At 35.6% G+C, this 15,384-nt stretch overlaps 1 protein-coding gene across 3 annotated transcripts in view; it reads right to left on the reverse strand.

Annotated features, from left to right (window-relative positions):
* PAPD4 (poly(A) RNA polymerase D4, non-canonical) overlaps nucleotides 1-15,384 on the reverse strand; it is a 43,605-nt gene that overhangs the window by 24,334 nt on the left and 3,887 nt on the right. For 2 of the 3 annotated variants that reach the window (XM_017808286.1, XM_017808287.1), the window contains exons 4-10: nucleotides 14,939-15,194; nucleotides 13,802-13,916; nucleotides 13,589-13,680; nucleotides 12,727-12,793; nucleotides 7,909-7,978; nucleotides 4,286-4,365; nucleotides 1,014-1,142 (exon numbers count right to left, since the gene is read on the reverse strand). In XM_017808286.1, coding sequence (XP_017663775.1) covers nucleotides 1,014-1,142; nucleotides 4,286-4,365; nucleotides 7,909-7,978; nucleotides 12,727-12,793; nucleotides 13,589-13,680; nucleotides 13,802-13,916; nucleotides 14,939-15,194 — 809 coding nt within the window. The remainder of the gene's footprint in view (nucleotides 1-1,013; nucleotides 1,143-4,285; nucleotides 4,366-7,908; nucleotides 7,979-12,726; nucleotides 12,794-13,588; nucleotides 13,681-13,801; nucleotides 13,917-14,938; nucleotides 15,195-15,384) is intronic. The other variant, XM_017808288.1, reaches the window with a different exon arrangement.

Consider the following 15,384-nt stretch of genomic DNA (forward strand, 5'->3'; position numbering starts at 1 on the left):
TCTGCCCCACTAAAACAAAAGGCAACAAAATCTAAGCAATACAAGCAATCAAGATATTGTATCTGGGCCAGCATGCTTTACTAAGAGGATGGACTTTTCCCCTAAAGCTACCACTTATCACTAACATTTGCCATATGAGTTCTATTTTCTTACTGTACAAATTAGTTAGACCTGTTATCTGGAAGAAAGTTCATGTACAAGATACTGATGTATCTATAAAATAAACTGAAGCCACACTAAACGTGTGCATGAAGACATCCACAGGAGTATAAGACTGTGGAAATTAATTAAGTAATACAAGAAAGAAATCTGCCTAGTGAAGACAGGGCCGCTATTTATTGCAAAAGAAAGCCTTCGGTTTGTTCCCTCTCCAGCAACATGAACAAAAACACTATTAGAAGTTCTAGGATACGGCTACTTCCAGGAGAATTACATGCGTGTAGCAGGAAAAAAAAACACCTTTAAAATCTTCATGAATAAAACATCAGAACCTAAAGAGATGGTGCTAGTTACATGTACATGGGTTTTTTTCTGCAGAAAAGGCTGGTGAATCACAGGTAAAAGGCTCCTCTTTGGTTTGTAGACTTCTGATCCTCCCCAGACAGCTGACGGATCACAGTTTTGCATGAAAAGGATTATCTGAACCTTTTTGCCCTTCTCTAGAGAGCTATGCCAGCTGCCACACATGATTATAGCTACTGTCCTCATGCATTTTTGTTAACTAGTGCTTATAGTTACACAGTGTCCTGCAGGTACATTTACTTAAATTTTTTAAACCTTTGTAAAGCTAGTAGCTCTGCTTCCAGAGAAGAGGTCCACTTGTTAAAGACAAATGCAGCACTAAGGAAATAGAGTAAATGCACTTCAAATCTTTCAAAATTACTTACTTTCAAAATTCTTACTTTCAAATCTTTCTTGTGGAAGATGATTACTGTGTTTGATTTTATTAAACAGGAAAACTACACAGATATGAACTTAAAAGAGGCAGTTTCAACATGGAAAAAAATACTTACTCTGTAAATAGTGCAAAACCATCAGCACAAGACTGTAGCTGCTTAAAGTACCACGACTGGCATCATTTATCTCATGAAAACTTGCCCACTTCTTAATAACCAGTACTAATGGACGAACTCGATTCTCAACTGCAAGTAAAATAAGTAATCTCAAAAAAAGTATATTTAACTATACAGCAATTATTCAACATTTGTTCCTACTTAATCAACATATTTTTTGTATTGTAAGGTTACCTTTCGTAAGCATTTTATAGAATTTACTTAGTTATTCTACAACTACTATCCATCCTATAAAAATCAGAACCAAGTATTTGCATTTGAAAAGAGTCTTTTGAGTAATAAGATCATTATAAATGGGTATGTCAGAAAATCTGCAGGTAAGACAAAACTGGATAGATCAGTCAATACAGCAGTGTCACATTTGACTTCAAAGCTCTCTCCAGTTCCTTATACTAATTTTCCCTGAATTAACTTGCTGCCAGGACAGACCCTAAGTTATTTTTTCATTGAGGGCAGGGAAAAGAATTCTCCTTGTTGGAGGACACAGACCTCATTCTTAAGTTTACCTCAGGATCCATAAGGCAGTAACCTATGCATACAAACATAAATTTTAATTTTGCCTTGTCCTCAATAGCTTTTTATGCAGATGAGATGTTAGATAAAATACCTCTTTAAATCAATACATATTCATTTCATGAGGAATGACATAAATATAGTCATATTCTAGGTATGATCTTCCAAATTTCTGGGGAATATTAATATCTTCTAATTAAGGTACTATATCTGTTGTAGGGAGGTATCACTCACCACAAAATTCTAGGGACCTAGCAGCATACTTAATTTATTATTTGTAGATATGTGGAAGCAGATCATCAACTCAGTCAAGTGCCTTACAACGGCCTTGAATACTTGTATGTTCTGGAGTATCTTTTATAACCTGACATCGTTATGCAAGGTTTTGTACTCTGCACATCAGTACTGGAGGACAAAAGACATCCAACAACTGCATCAGTTGCTTCAGCACCTAAATGCCCATCTAAATGCCACTCTTCTTCTCAGAATCAACATCCTAGATCTGGAAGACCTCTTGGAAACAACAAAACTCCTTAGCACCGGTCACCTTATTCCCAACATTGTTCACCCATGGTTGAAATAAAAAAATGTAACTATTAGCACACTAACTGTGAGATGCTAAGAATTACTTTACAAACACCATATGAACATGCATTAACTGAAATAGGATTTTTCCATGAGAGAAAAATGCAAATAAGCTCCAATTCCAAACATGATTCTTTAGTGTGTGTGTGTCATAAAAGAGATTTCTTTTCAGTTGACCTCATTCTGAGATATGTTTTTCTGTCTGCTAGTGCCTGTAATTAGTATATAACAAAGTCAGTGTGCAATATGGCCAGTAAACCTTCTCTGATACTCTGATACAAGGTACCTCCTCAAGAAAATGCTCAGTAATGTCATTTGCTCAAAGTTAAAAAGTCTAGCTTCCACTAATTGAAAAATACCTAGCAATAATTGCTGACTTGATTGCAGACACGTCTCCTTTGGCAAACCACTGGTAACACGACAGCACAGACTTCAGTTTCTAGGTCTGCCTAATCTACCTACATTTTCTGTGGACATTCTGCTTCACTCATCTCGCAGCATCATCTCTGATGTTTTCAACAGCACCCATGCACCAACAGAGAAAGGCTAACTTCAAAAAAGACAGAAAAACACCCACAGAAATATTTCAGAGTTTTGGCTTTTTCATTACGTTGATTAACTGTCCCCTTTTTGCCTGAGCATCTACTTCATTCTAATGCAACAGAGAGACCAATACACCTTCCACATTAGAGGTAATTTGATCTTTTTTTTCTCCCATGCAGGGTAACACCCTTCAGCCACACACTTAAGTGACCAGGATAACACTTCTAACACTATCCACCCTTGCTGATATGACTGCAAAAGAGACAGTTTGATAAAAGTTTCCATTTAGTTTTGTTTGCCTTACACCACCTGAGGGTTTTCTGATCCAAGGAAGACAAGACAGACAAGCTGTATGCTTGATATAGTTTGTCTATTTAGGAAGGTCCAGCACATCAAGGAGATATTTTCAATCATAAGTCTCCCTTAGCTATTAAATCACTCCTTGACCTCAAGAAAATAACAGTATTTATCCTTCATTAGGAGGCATGAAGTTAATTTTGCTGGCCTTACAAAAGTGGGCACCAAGGTGGAATACTAGGACCCCTTCCACCACTCTTTTCCCATCTGGACTCATCTGCCTTGCAGTGATTTCCTGAAAGGAATAAGGGAAATCTGTGGCAGAAGGTAGAAACAAATATATCCACATTAGACTTGGTGAACTGACCCCTCACCAATAGACATGAATGACAATGATTATTTCCTAATTTTTTTAAGCTTGGAAGGAGATCCTTCTCCAGTCATACATCTTCCTGGACATACGAAGAAGTCACAGTTAACCAACTGATCCAGGACAAGTTGTAGACTCTCCTAGTAACATGAATATGGAACAGAATCTACTCTGACTAAAATATTAGTAAAAATTAACTAGTAAAGGTAGCTTCTATTGACACATTCGTACCCTAAATAGAAAGGAATTCATTTATGCAAGAACTGAAGAATGTGGTAAAGGAACAAATGCAAATGCCCTAGAAGAAATAGCTTGAGGCACACTCTTTATGTACTTATCTGCCAAATGACATAGTGATGCTGAGTGAGAAAACTTTGGTACAGCACTGACAGTGCTGTTCATATTACCTTCCTCTCAGAAGTCTGTTTCACAGTCTCTCCCTAACATGCAAACTCCTGAGGAGACACAAGCCAGTTTTGATTTGGAGTTTGTATAAACACTGAAGCAGTATTTTGGATTTTCCAAGAAAAGACTCTAACAGCATAAAGACACAACTAGCTATCAGCCACACAGCTTGTCAGTGGGTGTAAGGAAATAAAAGAAATTAGAGATTACACCCCTAGATAGCCATTAGTATAATGACCTCGTTATCTCCAGAATACTTGAAGCAGCCTTTGTAGTAGATATGTGGACCTTAATATGGAGAATCTTTGTTATCTTCTGAATATTGTAATATTCAATTAAAAACATAACTCATATGTTTTCTCATATACTTAGAGCTAACTAGGTAATGATATATATACTAACATAATATATTAAACTGAATTTTAATAGTATACCAATGCCAAAATACAAACTCAAAAAGAAAAATTTATAGAAATAAGAAAATACAACAAAAACTTACTGAATGCATAGGTTCTCAGAAGGAATGTATTTCTTATCCCTACAACATTGTTTACATTCAAGTCGAACTCCACATAGCTACTGGGAAGAAGAAAAAAAAAAAATCAAGCACCATGGTATTCAGTTTCTGAATGTTTATTACCTACTTAGTGACAGATATGGAGAAATGTAATTTTAATATAAAACCCTAGAAACCTTCTTCAGAGCTTTAAATGCTGTCATTTCTACAATTTTGTTTATAGTACCTGAATTGCTTACAGACTGAAATTCCATTGTTATAAAAATATAATTGTTGTTTTACACAAAGAATACATGCAGATCCAAATTTAGACTCTTCTTCCCAACTAGACTTGCACTACATGATATAGTACGAATTAAGAGGCTGAAAGGTGAGAGTCTAATGATGGTCAGAGATAATTAAGACTTTGAAATAAAAACAGGTATGAGGTAACACTGCATGTTCTGCAATAAAATAGTTTTGATAACTTTAATTCTGTTAAGAGAAAACAAGAACAAGGCAAACAAGCACTAACAAGCTTTACTTACAGCACATCCCCTCCCCAAGCTTGAATTTCATACTGCATATGGAGCACAGCTACTCACAGTACTCAAGAAACAACATTAAACTCAAGGTCAATAAGCCACAGCAACACTAACTTGCAACATGAAGAGCCTACTGTTGACAAAGGAGTAGCTATCTGCTATGTACAGCTATTTCTATTTTATATATCTAAGTATCAGTCACTATATGTTTGTCCAAATATTCCTTCAGCTTTTCTTACATAAGGGGAACATGGACCTGAAATTCATTAAACTGGGTAAAACACATTAATTTGATGCCTACAAGCAGTTTTTTACACCTTTAGCTATATGAAACATTATTTGCATCAAAAATACTACATAATTTTAAACATGAACTAACATCAAGCATGACTTTTTACGTGTTTTAAGAATATAGTACACATCAGTACAGGAAATAAACAAGCTTGAACTATCACTTGACAGTTGCAAATTTAAGCATAAACACCAGTAAGAACATTAATTGCATGTGCAAATACAATTAAAAAAATATGTCACGTGGCATGTGTAATTCCAGTTAATCCAAACTGACAAGATTACTATTTACCAGACACCAACTGAAGCAAGTTCTATTGCAGTTATTTTGTACTTTACTATGCACATTTAATAGCTGGTGACGTTATGGCAACTGAAAAAGGTTTCACTGTTGGGCTCAAGTTCTACTAAAAGCACTAAAGGAGAGAACAAGAGTCAACTGCACATCAAACGTAGCAGAAGGGGAAGTTTTTGTATTCTCTATAGTACAAAAATCTTGTTAACAAACCACAGGCTTGTTGGGAAACAGAGACAGCATTGGAATTCTTTCCTAGGAAAGACTACCCAAAAAAAGGTAAGATAGTAACTCTTAAAGTGCTAAAAAACCCACAACTTTTAAGATGAAAAAGGAGAACAAACACAAACTGAATGCTTTCTTATTCACCAAATCAAAGTAAGTGGCAAACTTAAACAACGTCATTTTCAGGTATATATGGACCATTGGTAACACATCAGAATGTGCATCTCCAGATACAGAGATACCACCCAGGGAATTTTACCATCTTCTCCCAGCAGCTGGGCATCAAGAAAACTGGTTTTCACAGGAAGCTTGTCATATTTAGTTTCCAGTTTAGGCAAAAAAAAGCTTAGTGCCCTGGGTACAGAATATCCAATGCATTTTTCAAGACCTCTGTGTGTATGTGTATATATGAGCCTACAAAAGTCAGAAGACGATAAGTGATTAGAAAGAGACAGATATTTAAATAAAATGACAACACGTGGGTGGAGAAGACAGGTTATATAAGAAAAAGATAACTGTAAAGACAGAAAATAAACAAAACCAAACACCATACAAAAAAAACCCCAACCCAAAGTCATGTAATTCCCTGCTTCTCCTCTCTTCCACAAAAGCAACACAGGAAACCAGACGGCAAACAGCATTGGTTTTTACTCTGCAAAAATATAATGTGCAGCTTCTAGTATAAGAAGATTATATTTTGCTTTAGAGTTCTTTAAATCATATCTGTAAGGCATATAATTATCATTACTTACTATTTTTTGAAAGTGACTGCAGTGTGGATTATAAATGCCTTCAATCTTCTCATACAATCACTTTCATACTTAAGGTTTCTTTTTAAAGTTTATTTTCTGATTTTAAAGTGGAAAAAAATTTCCTGCTATAATCCCACAACTTATTCAATATTTGCAAAAACAATTTATCATTTCATGTATTATGAAATGACTAGCATTGCTCTATGTAGCTAAGCCGTAGAACCCAGATTTTAACTTGACAAGTATAATACTTTCAGAAAGGATGGGAGAAATAACCTTCTGTACTGTTAGAAAGTTACTAGATAAAAAAATATTCAAATTTTTAAAAGGTAGACAACTATACAGAGTAACTATGGGACTAGGCCTAAATGAAGGAAACAGTATAAAGTGAAAATCCCTACCAGTGTTATATAACCTCAGATGAAAGAAAAGTTTAAATGGACGATACAGATTAGTTCAAATTGTAAACATGACCAGATTTAGTTTTACCATGGCAAGGTTTCTGCTCTGATAAAGGCATATTGTGATTAAAAAAAGGGATATGGTTTTAGAGGAGATGCCAGAGAAGTGGGCTCATTTGTTTTCATGAGACAGATACAGGGTTGCAAAATTTTAGAGGCATATAGAGAGGGTAAGACAGATAGAAGAAAGTTGTTCCAATTTACAAAAATAGTGAAACTATGTTACTATATGAAGCTGATACACATCAATCCTACAAAGCTAAGCCAATAAACATAGGAAGATTTGAACATTACTCAGATTGTTAACATATTTCAGTGCTTTGCATGACTTTTTCCTCTATCAGATACTTTTATCACACATAATAAAAAATACATCATTCTCTGCCCTACTACATCCCTCTTATTCTCTTATGTCTTTATAATGAATATATAATGAATACTACAAGGTATAACACATCCACTTCTCTCTAATTACTTCCCCTTCTAAACAAAGGCCACAAAATTACTACCTAATAGTGTGAATACAACATGCAATAACATATTCTTAAACACAGAGTATCTCCCTAGAAGACAGAATTTACTCTCCAAAATGAACAAGACCTTTTTAATCAAGAAAACATCACAATAAACTAAAGTTCATTTTAGAGTTGTTTGTATAGTGTAAATACTGTGAATTAGTCCTTAAGTAGCTTAGTAGTTACGTTTGCACAACAAGCAAAATTAACTTTCACAGCAGTTTTCTTCCCGCCATTGTTTTTCTGTTATAAACCATCTGTCAACTGGATTCCACTATGTACAAATAACTCATGGAAATATGTGATGTACTGCTTCTAATTCACATCACAGAAACCAAACAGCATTTCAACCATAAGAGGTGTTTCAGGCAATCAAGGAAGTAAGCTGATTGCCACTGCAAGCTAGCTGAACAAAGCTCAACACAACTAAGGCACCACACAAATAAATAGGCATGACGGCAGGATTACTTCTTAGGACAGTACATATATGGAGTACTTTCCCATATCAAAGTCTAAAAAATTGTGTTGAACAGAATACTTGCCTGACTTTATCCCTGAATTTCACTATTGGCACTTTTGCTCTAATCAGCTGAGGTCGCTCAATGTAGCTTGCTGAAAGGGAGAAAAATATGCAATTAAGTTTCATGTAAGATGCTGATCTTAATAAAATATCCTAAAGTGGAGTCATATTGACTGATTTATCACAAATAGTAACTTGTTAAATTTAGCAAATATATTCTCAGAAGGGTTGTGCTAAACTAAGTAACCTTTAGCAACTGCAGCAAAAATACAGGAGAGTGGGTGAAAAGAAAATAACTCTAAACGTTAGAGAAGGAAGTAGAACATTAGAGATTTTGCTGTGGGAAATATATTCCCAAAAATTTGAACATAATGAATACAGTTCTACAATGCTTTCATGGAACAGTACTTGTAATAGAAATCCTGAATAGTTATAATTAAGGTTCAAAAATAAGGGAGCAAGAACATATCCAACCAGGATGGGCAGACACTTAAGCTCAACACTACAGTGTAGCAACACTACACTCAGCATGCAATCAGCTGCATTCGTTTTAATTGTGCCTAATTTGCTTACAGTTGGAATTATGTATTTTAATGATCAAAAAATTGATACAACTGTCTTTATTATTCATTTACTACTATTCACTCATAGACTTAAAACTTGCTTTGAAAACTGCTCATTTGAACAATAAACTACATACCAAGAATGTTGTACTGTAGAACAGGACAACACTTTCTATCAAAGATGGCATAGGCTGTATCTGCCCTTTTCTTTAATAGTGATAGAACATTCACAATCACAGGATGGCACTTCAGATGATTATCCACACAGTATCAACACGTAGGCTCAATGCCAGACCATCCAAACCCACACATATTAAACTCTGCCAGACTCACACAGTGTTACCAAATGTACCCTTTGCACTCAGCTCCCCAAAACTGTTCTGTCACATTGTTGTGATTTCCGTATACTTCATGATACCTCAGCCTATGTTTAGCAGTTACCCACAATCCTGAGTGAAAAATGTTCCCAAGAAAGTAATGGAGAAGAAAGAAAAGTAGAGCCTGTAGGTTACATGCTACAAATTTGGGCAAAAAGAACCATTTTAGTAATTTCTTCTGTTGCAAAGTCTAGGACTACTTGAATTTGTCCATATCTAACATCATACATTTTCCCATTGGTTCTACAAATTAACGTCAAATTAGTATAAATAAGTATGACACAGTTAGAAGTAATACGGATTAAAAATAACCTTGAATAAAATCTGATATTTTTCCCTCCCCAAAAAAGGTGAAAAAGAATTTCTGTCAGTTTGGATAGCCACCTGGATTAAACCACATCATCTCCACCGCTTTTGGATGACAAATTCAGATTTAGTGAAATGCTGCTGTGCAATACTCAAGTAAAACAAACTTCACTTTTTTTCTTGAGACTTTCCAAAACTGTTTTATGCATACACATGTTCAGACACATTTGACCTGAAGCAATCCTTTCTCTGGATTCTAATGCATTGTACAAGCCTAAGTAACACACAGACTGGCGTTCAGAGTCTGTATCTTACAGGTACAGACTCTGATAATCTTACTAACTTATTAATGTTAAAGGAAGAATCCTTAAGAACTTCAATTCACATTCACTGAATGTAAAATTTAGTACAATTTGCACACGCGTTCCCTCTTTCTAGCTTCGCCTTCAGACACATTCAAGCACCTTTCCTCCTGCATCCCATAACATTCTTAAAGTGAAGTTCTAAAGTATACAGAGCTCTCTGCCTTCTTTCCTTTCATTATCAAACTTAAGACAAAGATTCCCAATGCACCTGCACATGGGAGACAAGGGTGCATATCTATCTGCATGCCATAGCAATTCAACTTTCCTCACTACAACCCTTCCCAAGTGCTCTTCAGAGGTTAACCAAACTCATTCTTAGTGGCAATCCACTTCCAAACACACTCCTGTCTCAAATGCCTCACAACACTTGATGGATGCTTGTGTCAAATTAGTTGGCTAAGAAGAAAAGATACATCCCAAAACATAATCCCAATCTGTTTCAAGGAGGAAGTTAGAAGGAGCAAATAGGAAGTTAAAAGGCAGTAACTTCCTGATGATATCCTCTTTCTTGCCTCAGAACAATGACACTGTTAGCAGAGTCTGTATTGTTATACATAAAAGAGAAGAAACAGTCGCAAATACAGAATGTGGAATTCTGAAACACATACAGGTTGAATAAGTGCCTTATCAAACTATGTGACCTTGAAAGCTACGACCAGAGAGGCTACACCAAAATACACGTAAAGAAATCTACATGGCTGCTCCACAGTTTCAGGCATGTCTGTGAAAAGGTCATGAACACCACTTCAGCTTAGCAAAAAAGAATATAATGGCTTCAAAGAAGGCTAAGCACTGCTTCATAAATAATTTATTCATGCACAATTTCAGATTAAACAGCTTAATTCTCTCTTTCCTTTTACAGAATAGAAGATTGGGAATTGGACAAAACATTAATCCCAAACACAGTATACGCCAGAAAGATCTTTCACATCCCGGACGTGTAGCCTGGACTCATTCATTGGGTTATACTATTGAAGGAGAAACTGGGCAACACAGAAGTCTGATTGCATTTTTGATGAATCTAGGAAGGCACAAGCAAGCACAGGAGGAATTAACTGCTGATTTTTTGGAATTCACTTGCTCAACTGCATAGTCCATTTGAGTTCAAATTCCCCGGCTCATCCCAGCTATTGCACATTTCCTACTAGACAACTATTAGGCAGATTCCACTCTGATACTCCAGCCTCAACACTACTGCCCCTCTTTGTAAATCTAAGAGAAAAAGAGCTCTTTGTTATTTACGCAGATAGTAAACAGCAGTCAACCCAATACTGCCAAGTGTTTTTCAAATGAATCCTGCAGAGATGAATCCGAAGAGAGTACTCAGTCTGACATTTACTCTCAGTGGTCTGGATTATAATCTCTTCAATTATCACTCCAAACTGATGTTTCACATTTCTAAAGACATTGGCTTGAGTGTACATTTCTGGGAATGTTAGCCAATATTGTAAAAAAATGTATATGCATGTATCTGAACAAATAAATCAGGAAGTTACGTGCACTCAGCTAGTCTTTGAAATGGACGATATATCTGCTATCCCCACGTCTCTGCCTTAGGAGAAACACAATACATAACAAGTCCCACAAAAACAGTGAATAAATACCAAAACCTTTTTCCTACTTTTCTCTGAGATTAGATTATTCAAAACCAGAACACATTCTCATTTCACTTGGTATTCTAGATGCAGAATGACAACACAGAAAAGCCTCTGCTCTAAGAGACTCTAAGATAGGCTAAAATTCCTTGCTCACACTTGTTACCTTTTGCAAGCCTGAAACTGAAATAAGATGGAGTTTATACAAATTTTGAATCCACTCCCTAAACCTCCTAGAAGGAAATACTAATCTAACAACCACATATAACTGTATATAAAGGATGAGAGATAGCACTTAAAGTTCTGAAGTTGATTTACCTAACACAAATGGTGAAAGAGACTGATCTAATCAGCACTTGGAATGCTTCTTCATTTGGCAATCATGGAATTAAGGTGAAATAAGCAGAGAATCACATCTCCTGTTGCCTTTATTTTGGAATATACAGGAACATCACATAACAAAGAGGAGGACGCTATGAGAGGCACAGATAGAAAAAACTGAAATGATCTGGAAAAACGTTAAAAAAGCTCTTGAACTTTACCTATATCACAAATCTCCTCCTTATTTCTTTTTGTCCGTTAAGTATTTCACAAAACCAGAGCAAGTACTTAATTTTAAGTAACATCTTATCTTTCTTTCTCTTGTTGTTTCTCTTACATCTTGGCACATACTTTATCAGCTTTGATGTTTGGCCCAAACTATGTTTATTTCCATTCTCTTGTGTGAAGCACGGGAGAGTCTTGCATTCCAGGGAAACCCAGATTAAGTTTTGGACTCCTTATGCAAATGTCAATATACAACAGTAATAAGGATTCAAAGTGAGCTGTTAAAATCTGTGTGTGCTCACCCGCCAATGAGGAAATTTTGAAGATCACACTTAAATTTATGGTTTGTTCCTTTTAGCACTGCAGGATCGTTCAGAACATCAATACAAGCATCAAAGAATGTACCACAAGTCTGAGAAACAGGGTGATAAAGTCATTGATATCAGTAAATGTCTGGCTCTTTTACAATTCAAAGGATGATACAAAAGCCTCTTTGAAGTAGGAAGCTTTCACATTTAAATTAAGAACTGCCCGTGTGAATTCTTCATCTGAAGGGAGTCTAAACAACAGCTTACAAAAACTATGAATTGATCTGTTTTATCTGTATGTGTTGGTACTATCCACATTTAGTGATTGCTTCATTAGGCACCTAAGGTAATTTTTTCACACCTATCAAGCCCTCCCTGTCCCCTAAAAAATCAGTTCTACACAGTGACATCTTATTTTACAAATTCTTAAAGAGTATTTTTCCCAGGAAAGCAGTGCAATCTAAAAGAGTAGTAAGGGTTCACTAACAGAGGTTTCCCAAAGAGAAATCTACCCCCTTCTCATTGTGTTCCACAATTAAAAAGCCATTTGAGATATTACCTGTTACTGAAGTTGACTAGTCTTCAAGAAAACCATTATGTTTTCCTAATTACCATCACCAGTACCAAACAACATTATTAAATACTTATAGCTTTGCTGGAAACAGTACTATGATTAGAAGCTAGACAATATGCAATTACATACAGTAGTTGCAATTGTGCATCAATACTTCTTCCAGAATTGCCAATAATCTTACCACCTCACTGTAGCCAGGAACTTACAAAGTTTAGTACTGAAGAGTTTTTGAACTGAGCTGAGTATACGTCTCGCTTCAGTCTTCTGATTCACCTGAAATATGATATTAAAAGTAAAGAAAAAAGTTGATATCTCTTATCTAAGTGTTCCAAGTAAGCATGCTTTGCTTTTAAAATGAAATTAATTCTGTGAATAAGACACGAACATGTACATCAATACATTCTACAGCCTAGATATAGATTTATCATGGCAAATGCCAGATAGAACAATCTATATTTAATATTCAAAATAACTTAAAAATCACAGAATTAGGTGATTACCTAGCCCCACCTACACAAAAATGTACTCTCCTTCTGTTAATATGATGCTTCAATTCTTTCAAGATTATGGTCTATTTAGATTTCTTTTTTGTTATAGCTTTTCTCTCAAGTAAAATTCCACTCATAACATTTTCTATCACTAAAAATATTTAAGATATTTTGCCTATCAAATTCCTTCTTATACTTGATCATTAAACTAGGTAGGTATGAATCTAAATAATGATATAAAAAATTTGACTTTCTAAAAGTTGTTTCTGCATCTAGAAAAAATTAGAGTTCTCTAAACAATTTTCTTCCTTGTTCTACACACTTACTTCTGCTTGGCTGTATTTTTTTTCACTCACAAATTGAAGGCAAAGCTTATTTTTTAAAGTTTTATTAGGTTTATAAGGTTGAATTTATATCTGCAACATTACTGGGCCCATAGTTCATAGCTATTATGAATGCAAAAATATGTTATTAAATCAAAAGGATTTAACCATCTGTTTATCATTTTGGAATCCAGCCTTTTAACAGCACACACATAAAACCAGACTTTGTTTTAACTATATAGTTTTAAATTACTTACTGGTTCTTCTTTAACCACCAGGCACAAATCCCCATCACTACTACGAGTGCCAAATCCATTCAGAGAGGATCCAACCAAATAAAGTCTGCTCTCTGTAATAAACGAATAACAGCAAATAAACATGATGTGACATATAACAGTTTGAGAGGAAGGAAAAACTGCAAACCTGAAGAACATTCAAGCTGGTATTAAGCAACTAAATTCAAAACATACGTGGAAAAATTAGCTGAATTTCTCTCTGGAGTTCTGTTCTGCAGAGCTCTTTGCTGTTCAAATCAGAGGCCTGTTGTCGACATGCTTGAAACAAGTCCAAAACCTGTTGACTTAACTGGACACACACATCCAAAAAGTAAAGATACAGAGAAGCGAACATTCTTTCCTGTCAGATATGTAATTACATAAAACAAACACAGAAGTTATTTTTTTTTAATGCAAAAACCAGCATCACTTCACTCCATTGTCTAGAGTTTTACTGCACTTAAATTTCATATTGATTAACACCCTCAAAGAAACTTCTGCTAGTTTTCAAATTTAAATTTGTTCAATTTTTTATAAAATGCCTATCCACATGGAAATAATTTTTGTGTCATCAGTATCAGCAGCCCCTCAGGAAATAGGTAGTAAAAGACTAGAGATATCTTCTGTTGACTTTAATGTCAACAGTTTGCCTACAAGTAGGTGAAAAAATTATTAAAAAAAAATTTTAAATTAGCTTTATTTTTTATCCCACACAAACTATTAAAGAAGTAGTCAGATCTTTGTTGGAAGGAGGTGTTAATTATTTTTCTTTCACAATACTGCTATATGCTATATTCAGCAGGCACATTCATACTAAAAAAAAAGCTTCTCTCTTCCATATTACAGAAAAGCTACAACCACAACTTTTACATCCTCTTGAAAAGAGGTAGAAGACATCTTTACAGGCCCAAAACTGTATTTATTCAGAATGCACTTCTCTCATATTACCATGGAGTTTGGTTTTTTTTAAAATCTGGATTCTTCCCCCCCCCCCATATCATGTGAGAAATGGACCATTCTTTCAATTTTTACTTCCTGGAGCAGATATGTAGGTTTCCTGACATTAGTATGGAAACCAAACAACACAAGCAAATAACACGCTGACCTTCCCCACCCCCGAAAAAAATGTTCCAAACCCAAGCACACACATGGGGTTATACAGAACTACAGCAGCAGCTACATTTATTGATATTCCTTCTAATGACAGCTCAGCGATAAGAGACCCTGTTACACTGTCAAAAACCTTGCATAAATTTTTGTGGTCTCCCACAGCACCTCTGGATTCTGCCTACTCAGAAGGCAGAAGTAAGCACAAGCACAGAAAGTTACTACCTCATCTTTGGCCAGAGGGAGCCTGGCTTCTGTAGGGTCTGGAAACAAAGTATCTCGCAACGGAGGGACACATCTAGCTAAAGCTGGTGAGCCACGAGCGAGGAACGATGGAGACTGAATTGAAACTGGTCCTGGGAAGGAGTGCTGACGTTCTTCTGGTAAAGGCACGGCTTGGTTAACTACAGTTGTGTCAGAATTCTTTGAATCAATCCGCTGCCGTTTGACATTATGTGAAACACTTTGTTCCTTATGCCTCCTGGGGGGGGGGCAGGGGGAGAGAGAGAGAGAGAGAGAGGGTAATTCCTATAGTTCGCAGCTTAACCCTATGATTAAAAGACAGTTTCTACAAAGTTCAGATACCAACATTCAATGACGTATCTACTTCACTAAAAGCAAGTATTCTATAGAACATGTGTGCTCATCCTAGATATTATGTGAAACAAATC

The sequence above is a fragment of the Lepidothrix coronata genome, unplaced genomic scaffold (genome assembly GCF_001604755.1).
Source record: "Lepidothrix coronata isolate B3197 unplaced genomic scaffold, Lepidothrix_coronata-1.0 Scaffold22, whole genome shotgun sequence".
Classification (NCBI taxonomy): Eukaryota; Metazoa; Chordata; class Aves; order Passeriformes; family Pipridae; genus Lepidothrix; species Lepidothrix coronata.